The following is a 9,077-nucleotide window of genomic DNA, read 5'->3' as shown; positions in this document are numbered from 1 at the left end:
TGAAAATATTGGTAGTAATGAAATGGATCAGTAATTGTTTACTAACAATTTGTCTCCTTCTTTGTGAAGTGGCTTGACAACAGCACGTTTAGGTGTCTCTGGAAAAATACTACTATGAAAAGATTCATTGCACAAGTAACTCAGTATGCGACTAAGTTCAGCTGAGCAACACTTCATTATTTTACTACTGATTTCATCATAACTGCTTGAAAATTTGTTTTTATGACAACTGATGACACTGAAAAATCCTGTTGGAGATGTTGGATGTCATTGCATTTTGTCAAACATCTTTTGGAAAGCTTTTCTTAGGATCTTTAGAGCATCTGCAAAAAGAAGTGTTCAAACACAAATTATTATTAGTAGTGACAGAAAAAAGTTATTAAAAGTTTTTATAATTTTAAGACTATTTTTGATCATTTCATCATCTAGCTTTAAAGAAATATCATTTTCTTGATTTGTTTCCCCTGTCCAATATTTTACTGTGTTCCAAATAGTTACCTTGTTGCTGTAGGAGCTCATTTTTCTTGAAAGTACATATATGATCGTGCTGTAATGACTTGACCTAGAATTTTGCTATGGAACCTCTAATGTGGTTTAACCCTGTCACCGTCTGTGTCCCTTGATGCCAAGTAGAATCTATTCTAGTTATACACAGTATTGCTATCCTATATTTGCAATTGTGGGTGTTGGTGCGTTTGATGCGCCGGTTAATTTCTTGGGAAACCATTTTTCAAAGTAACTTATGACTATGTTAGAGAATACATTATATTTTCATTTTCACAAGAGGTTTTATGCACATCTTTCCAGGTGTTATTTCGCAAAATTTCTTGCATACCTCAGTTTCTTTTTCATTTGATACCGTTGTAATTTTCCAATAATTTTTATGTATGTCATGCACACTGGAGATGAACATTAACATTTGATAGTGAGAGCAGCAGAACATCCATCTAGCTGAAGTTACAGGAGCGCTTACACGGTAGTGGGAGACTGTGAATGAGGCCGACAAGTTAAACGGCCTATCTGATTGTCATGTTAGTTTTCATGACAGAGATCGAGGAGGGTGTCTCCAATAGAGCAATTGATTGGTTGGTGTCACTAGTAGGCTATGCCAGTTCGTCGGTGGACGGTTACATATGCAAGTTTTCGTTGCCTGGAAAAAAGCCGCTTGGTGTCAATTGAAATGTCTATCGTGGATTTGAAGATCTTTGACAACGTGTGCGGTTTTCAAATTTAGTCTGCGAAATTGTTGCGGGTTTGAAGGGTTGTATGTTGGCCTAATTGAAGAAATATTTTACAACTTTGGGAAAAATGGCTTGGCAATTCGTAGGTGAAGCAGCGGTAAGAGTGCTTAACATTTTTAATGTACAGATTTTAGTGAGCACTTACTGAGTTCTGTTTCATTTATTAACAGCGATTATTGAGGATTGTTGTCCAGTCAAAGCAAGTTTTTATTTTTTTTATTTTTTTGCAATATTATGTATAAAATGACAGTGCTTAATGGTTTGGAGAACTCTTACCTAATACCTCCAGTAGGTTTGTTTGTGAGTAGATATTGTAATATTTTATTGAATTTACCTCTTACCCCTGTCTGTAATGCATGGCGTGCTAGCTACTTTAGGATTTGCGGTGGCAGCAAGTGTTGTGAAGTAAGACAGTTAATAACCTTGGCCATTGTTTAACTGCAGTCTAGGCGTCAATATTGTGTGTTAAAAGGATGTGTGTGTGTGTCTTGGCAGCGCTTCTTTAAGCAGCCCAAGTATAGGACACTGTCGTTCAAACTCGGTTTGCAGGCAGCGACGGACAACACTATAAATGCTGAAAAAAATCTGGACCCGATCACAGGGACACTGACAAGGAATAGTATTTGTAGTGATTCACAAACATTAGTGCTTGCTGTGGGAAATCTTACATGTAGTCACTTATAACGGCCTATCTTAGTGTGTACAAAAATGATACATTTGATTATTCTTGCGACGTTTCCGTGATACATAGTTTTGCCAAAGCAGTGTCCATCTGTATCCCAAATTTTAGTAAGACACGATTGGCGGTATCCGCCACATTTCATAACTTATTTAATGCATGGTTCATGCCATATGATGGTCTTAGTTGATCATAGTAGGCCGTAGCAATTTGAGAGTTGGCACATCTAAGCTTGGTGTTGGTCGGCACAGCCAGTGTTCTGGAGTTTTTGATTTTTGTTCTGTTGTCTGGTATACCTCCATGGTTTTTCACATCTGTAATTGAAACTTCTTCAAATAATTTTGTTTGAATTTTAATTTAGGTACATTTCTAAATAGTATATTCATTTTGTTTTGAACTTTAGAAGCTGCAACTTGGGGCACTACAAAAAGTTAGGATCATAATGGGCAATGAATCGTGTGATCTGGATTCAGCTGCATCTGCCCTTGCGTATGGCTATCTCCAAAACTGTATGGCAAACAGAAATCCTAATATTGGTACGGTAATACCAATCCTAAATATTCCTCAGGAAGATTTTATCCTGAAGACTGAAGTTTGTTATTATCTTAAAAAGTGTGGTGTTCCACTCGGAAACCTGTTTTTCAGGTAAGTTGGAAAACTTATGTTCATAATTATTTTATGCTATGTACAACACAAAGATATTGAACATTGTTACAAATCCTGTAAATTGTGGACCAACTACGAAGTGTGAGGTTACCGAGAGCTGCAGGTTTCAGATTGATTCAGTGATCATAGTTGGCCTTACATTTGGGAAATTGTTAGAAAAAGTAAAAGTACTGAATATTGATACCACCAGTCTGCTGTGACCCATAAAGTCGTTGAAGTTCCAAACATCAGCTACTAATTGAAATCCAGTGTGCATGAAATACTCGCGAATTGTAGTTATGCCAGTGACATCACAGCCAAACTCCCACTGTTCAAACTAATGTAGACTTTGGTTTATTTTACATATCAGTGTCACCACAACCTACATTTCTAAAAATATAGAAGCAAAAGAAACACTTCCACTGTTTTAACACTGTGCATGTATAATGTAACAGGTCAAATCTGATATCCTTATTGGGAGGTTCAGCCCACTCAGTGGGAAAGACTGGCTCTGTTAACTGAATGAGTGTTACACTTTAACCCTCTAAAAACTGCCATAAAACTCTAGGTGCACAGTAGAAAACTGGTTTGAGGAAAAATATTGACATGATACTTCAGGAGCATCACATACATGCAGTGTTGGGCAGAACCCTGGGTTCAACAGATAATGAGAACGTGCAGAAATAACTGAAGAATTTGGTGTCACATTCAGTGAAACTTAGACAAGTGGGGAAGAAAAAGTTGAGCATAAATGAAATGATTACCCAGCAAAGCAAACTGAAGAGATGGCTATGATGATAACACAGCCGTACTCTTTTAGAAGGAGAGGTGGGAGATAGTAACAGCATGAACTACGGTATTCTTAAGAGTGGAGAGCTATCAAGCGGTTTTTTTTACTCTGAAAGCTAGCAAGCTTTATTTCTTTTTGTGTGTCCCACGTTGACGACTAAACACTTCAGCTTTTCACCTGAGTGGTTTCCTTTACTCCTAAAGAATGTACGCAGGACTAATATGTCACTGCAAGACATTGGTTGTACTCTCTGGTAGACCCTTAGAGCATAGCATGCTACTGACATTATTTTTTGCCGGTATCTGTGCAACAAGTTTAATTCCGTGTTGGTTGAAGATCAAGTCGTCCCTAAAATCTTGTTTTTTTTTTTTTTTTTTTTTTTTTTTTACACGGTCTACAGAGTATTTCACAATTCCTATTACAGGCTTGTTGGAGTTGTAGGGGTGATTGTGGTCTATTAAATTTTGTTACGAACCCATCTCTAAGTATGTACCATTTGGCTGTAAGATAAATTGAAAATTGGATCACTTTCTAACTGCCCACATCAGGGTATGCAGATAGTGGAGACAATGAGGTTTGACCTATGTACGCTACAAGAGCCCATGGCATGGGCGATGTTTAGAGTACTTGATGTCGGGTTCTCTTCTGTGTGATAAAGGACACCCTCTTCAATATTTTGAGTGCAGGAGATCTGTGGAGCAACAGTCAACCCTAACAGTAGCGAACATAACAGATTTTCAGAGCTATTGTATATAATTTATTTTGCGAGAACTGTGTCTACAGCTTGAGTGCAGCGTGCGGAGGAGTGGGCAGAATGCTCAATGATATCCAAATGCGATCCAATGCTGTAGTGTCTTGAGTAGCAGTTCTTTTTTCAGTGTTGTGTAGTAGCATTCTTCAGAGGTCAGACAAACAATAGTTGGACAAATTGCTATCTGATTTGATGCTGGTAGGAAACTCATTTGTGCAGTTCGATTTATTCAGTGTAAGGAAAGGCCCAAGTATTCTGGTGAAACAGAGATAATTGTTTGGATAATTTAATATATTGCATGAGAATTTATGATCAGATCCTGATAAATTCACTGAATGCATGAAAATATCTGTCTCTGTGTTTGATTGCTAATTTCCATGCAACTGTGTCACTAAAGGAAAAAGTTACCTTCAGATAAATGAAATCAAGAATGTTTTATTTTAAGTGGAAAATAGTATTACATAATTTAAATAAGTTTGACTTACCAATACTGTACAAAACTTTTATGTTTTACATTCAGAGAAGAGGCTTTTGTTGTCCTGCAGTTTTGTGGGTTGGGCCAAACCTGTTGTTAGCTTTATTATCTGGCAATAATGAATAGAGGGATAATGATTGTTTCTTTACAGTTTTCCCTGCCAGTGTAGTATGTGGTTTAAGACTAATGCTGATCTTTGTAATGTCATATTAACATTGTTTGTCAAGGCAGTAAAAAATATTTAGAGGTATCTGAAACCAGTTTTCAAAAGTGCACTTGGCATGAGGTCTGCAATACAGATAGTGCTGGTTGTGAATTGGTTGAGAATGCAGTTTGTAATTCTGCAACAGTAACATAATGTTTTGTTACCAGATCCATTAGATGTCCAAATCAGAATGAAGGTAAGAGGAATTAAAGATAAATATTGTTTCTTCCATAAATGTTGTTATCCAATTATAAGTATCAGAATACAAGCAAATGCATATTAATTAAAACTGGCTTACGCTCTCAGACAAGAAGTGAAGTACCCAGAAGGCACAGTAGGATGTCAGTGTGATTTTATACACCAGACAATAGACAAGTATACAAGTGCAGTTATCTGTGACAAGGCAGAATGGCTACCGCAGAGTGCATTAGTGTTTATTGAACCTGACAAGGAATATAAGGTGAAAGAGCAGCATTAGATGTGAAGAATAGGGTTGTACCACGTGCTTGTGTGGCAGCATTGTCAGGTGAAAGAGCAGCATTTGATCGTATTGATCACTGTAAAGAACAGGATTGTGCCATGTGGTCATGTGCTGCAGCATTGTAAGCACCAGACAGAACTGGGAAGGAGCATTATTGTGGGTCTCTATTTGGGCAGTTGGTCATATTTTGTAATATCCGAATGCCTCAGATTGACAGCACAGTCATCATAAAGGTTCTGGTTGACCACACCTGACCACAATGGAGGATTGCCATATTGTGCACCAAGCACACTGTAACCACTTCACATCTGTGCCTCCCATTCGACAAGAAATAATGGACTCCCTGCAACATCCTGTGTCATACTGCATAGCCCAACTCTGTAGTAGTGCCATGATCAGGAAGCATGGACAGCTGATGAGTGGTGTCGCATTGTGTTCAACATTGTGCACTACCCCAGATATATCGAGCGAGGTGGCGCAGTGGCTAGCACACTGGACTCACATTCGGGAGGACGACGGTTCAATCCCTCTTCCGGCCATCCTGATTTAGGTTTTCCATGATTTCCCAGACCGATGACCTCGCTGTCCGGTCTCCTCCCCCAAAACAACCCAACTACCCCAGATAATAATCATCAGTGAGCATGTTGGCGACCTAGTGAGAGGTCCCATTCTTCCGGTGTTTTGGGTAGGCACAGTGGTGTCACTGCTGGCATTGTGGTGCGGGGAGCCATCTGGTATGACTTAAGGTCTCAGCAGGATGTGATTGATGGGACACTTATGGCACAGTGGTGTCAGACTTCTGTGTTTCCATATATAATCTCTCACGTGACAGTATCGTAGTGCCGTTTTTCAAGAGGACAGTGCTTGTCTATGCATGGCCTGTGTCATTGCTCATTCATAAGAGGCACATGTCACTATGAACTGTCTGTGTGATGTTGAGGTACTCTCATGACCAGATATGTCCTTAGATCTGTCGCTGATGGAACATGTGTGGGACCAGCTCAGATGTTAACTCCGTCTCAGGGTGAGTATACTAGTTCCAACAATATTGTGGGTCAGCTTGCCTCAGAAGAGGATACAGTGGTTTCAACACCCTTCCCAGTCAAATTTGTGCATTCATCCTGGCCAAAGGGGGTGAGATGTAACACTAAGTGGGTTCGTACTGTCAAATTCTTCCTAAATTTTACTGTTTTGTAATCAATGAAATAACATCACATACCGTCTCAACCCCTGAAGTTCAGTTTCCTCCTCCTCTCCTGGGTGCTTCACTTTCTTGTCAGGCAGTGTATTTAAAATTTAACAAGCAGCACTACTTAAATGCAGTGGTTTGAGAGGTTATAACTGTAAATTTAGAAATGTTTTCTAAAGGTAATCTGTGCATAGGCTACGAAGAAAATTTTCACACATGCTGTTTAATCGAACTATCAGTTGGCTGTTAACTTCTTACTGCCATAAGATTTAAAGCATATGTGCTTCAGAAATATTTTCTGTGTGAATGAAGGTAGAAACTTCCAGTAAATTTTAACTTGTGCATGGAAACTAAAAGTCTACCTCTGTGCCACTTTAAAGCTGGCAGTTCGTATGATTGCTTGTAGGGATGTCTCTGCTACAACTAGTTTGTTTGTTCATTACCCTATGTGCATTATGTAAGATAACAATAACACAGCAACAAAAGTCCATCTGCATTCTTGATTTTGATAGGTGAAATTCAGTAACAAGTGTGTGCTGTGATTTATGTCAAGAATATGGCATTGCACCTCCTATAGCTCAAGGCATTTGTCCATGACACAAGCAGATTCAGATGCTGGTTATTAATGCAAGAGGAGAACTATTGGTTTCTCATGTATGCTTATTTTCAATAAAATGCGCACTCACTCACACTCTGTACAGAGTGTTAAGTTTTCTGTAATGCAGATGCCATGGTATGTGGACAGATTAGATTAATACTTGTTCCATAGATCATGAATACGACACTTTGTAATGATGTAGTATGTGTCAGTTTAACAAAAGGTTTCTGTATGTGCCATAATTCAAGGTTTTCTTCATTGCTATTTTTATTTATTTTTTTAGTTGTCAGATTACTAATTTATATCTAACAATCCATTTGCTGAGTAGGAAGAGTTATCATTGAGAAGATATTTTAATTTGTTTTTAAATAGTGGTTGGCGATCTATCAGACTTTTGATGCTATCTGGTAGGCTAGGGGACCAAACATTTTTGTGGCTATAATTCACCCTTTCTGTGCCGAAGTTAGATTTAACCCAAAGTAGAGAAGATCATCCTTTCTCCTAGTGTGGAAGCTATGCACATTGCTATTGCTTTTGAATTAGGTTTGGTTGTTAATAACAAATATCATAAGTATGAGAGAGAGAGGTGTGTGTGTGTGTGTGTGGGGGGGGGGGGGGGGGGTTTGCGAAACTACTGTGAGTATTCTTAATTCTTCAAATAAATGTCTACAAGATGATCTTGGCTGGGTTTCAACTATTATTCTGATTACATGCTTTTATGTAATGAATACTTCTTTCCTTAACCCATAGTATGATGTCATACAAAAGCAGTGAATGGAAACAAGCATATTAAGCTAATTTACGTACATGTTCATTGCCAAAATTTGCTTTGATGCTAGTAGTATAAGTAACTGAACGCAAATGTTGCTACAGATCATCAATGTGTTTCTTCCAGTTCAGTCTGTCATCAATCCACACACCCGAAAATTTGGAATATTCTACCTTAGAGCTACAGACTTTTGTTCACAATCTACATTTATTAATGGTATTATGCCATTTACTGAACAGAACTGTATATACTTTTTAAATTTTATGAGACTCCATCTGCAGAGAACCACGTAAAAAATTTCTGAAAGATATTATTTAAAATTTTGTCAGCTAGTTCTTGTTTGTTGGATGTGATTAATATACCTGTATCACTAGCAAAAAGTATTAGCTTTGCATCTTCTTGAATAGAGTGGTAAGTCATTAATATATATTAGGAACAATAAGGGGCCCAAGACTGAACCTTATGGAACCCCATTCTTGACATCTCCCCAGTTTGAGAAATCTGCTGATTTTTGCACAACATGTGGACAGTTTATTTCAACCTTCTGTACTCTTCCAGTTATATGTGAATTGCATCCTGGATTTTCCATTGTTAAATATGAGTTAAATCATTTGTGCATTGCCCCACTCGTACCACAATACTTAAGCTTATCTAGAAGAATTCCATGATTTACACAATCAAAAGACTTTGAGAGATCACAGAAAATCCAAATTGGTGATGTTCAGTTATTCAGAGCATTTAATATTTGATGAGTGAAAGCATATGTAGCGTTTTCTGTTGAAAAGCCTTTCTGAAAACCAAATTGGCATTTTGTTAGTACTTTATTTTTACAAATATGTGAAGGTACTCTTGAATACATTACTTTCCAAGAATTTTCGACAAAGCTGTCAGAAGTGAGATTGGTCGGTAGTTGTTGGCATAAGACCTATCCCCCTTTTTATGCAATGGTTTAACAATAGCATGTTTCAGTCTATCAGGAAAAATGCTCGGTTTTGGTGAACTATTGCATATGTGGCTGAGGATCCTTCTTTCCTGTTGGGAACAAGCTTTTAGTACTTTGTTGGAGATGCCATCAGTTCTACATGACCTTTCACTTTTGAGTGAGTTCATTATTTTCCTCACTTCAGTTGGAGAGCTGGTAGAATTTCAATTTTATCAAATTGCATAGGTCGTGCCTATTCCATATATAGCTTTGCCTTTTCTAATGGACATCTGTATCCTGTTTTCTCCACAGCATTTAAAAAATGAATATTA

The 9,077-nt window shown here is 37.9% G+C and overlaps 1 protein-coding gene across 2 annotated transcripts in view; it reads left to right on the top strand.

The window, feature by feature from the left end:
• The first annotated feature begins 1,203 nt into the window (after positions 1-1,203).
• Positions 1,204-9,077, top strand: part of LOC126469552 (exopolyphosphatase PRUNE1-like) — a 167,092-nt gene continuing 159,218 nt past the window's right edge. For both annotated transcript variants that reach the window (XM_050096670.1, XM_050096669.1), the window contains exons 1-2: positions 1,204-1,338; positions 2,324-2,565. In XM_050096670.1, coding sequence (XP_049952627.1) covers positions 1,309-1,338; positions 2,324-2,565 — 272 coding nt within the window. In that variant the 5' untranslated portion in view covers positions 1,204-1,308. The remainder of the gene's footprint in view (positions 1,339-2,323; positions 2,566-9,077) is intronic.

Source organism: Schistocerca serialis, chromosome 3 (genome assembly GCF_023864345.2).
Source record: "Schistocerca serialis cubense isolate TAMUIC-IGC-003099 chromosome 3, iqSchSeri2.2, whole genome shotgun sequence".
In the NCBI taxonomy this organism is placed as follows: domain Eukaryota; kingdom Metazoa; phylum Arthropoda; class Insecta; order Orthoptera; family Acrididae; genus Schistocerca; species Schistocerca serialis.
The sequence above is the reverse complement of the archived record's forward strand: the minus strand, read 5'-3'. Positions and strand labels throughout refer to the sequence as shown.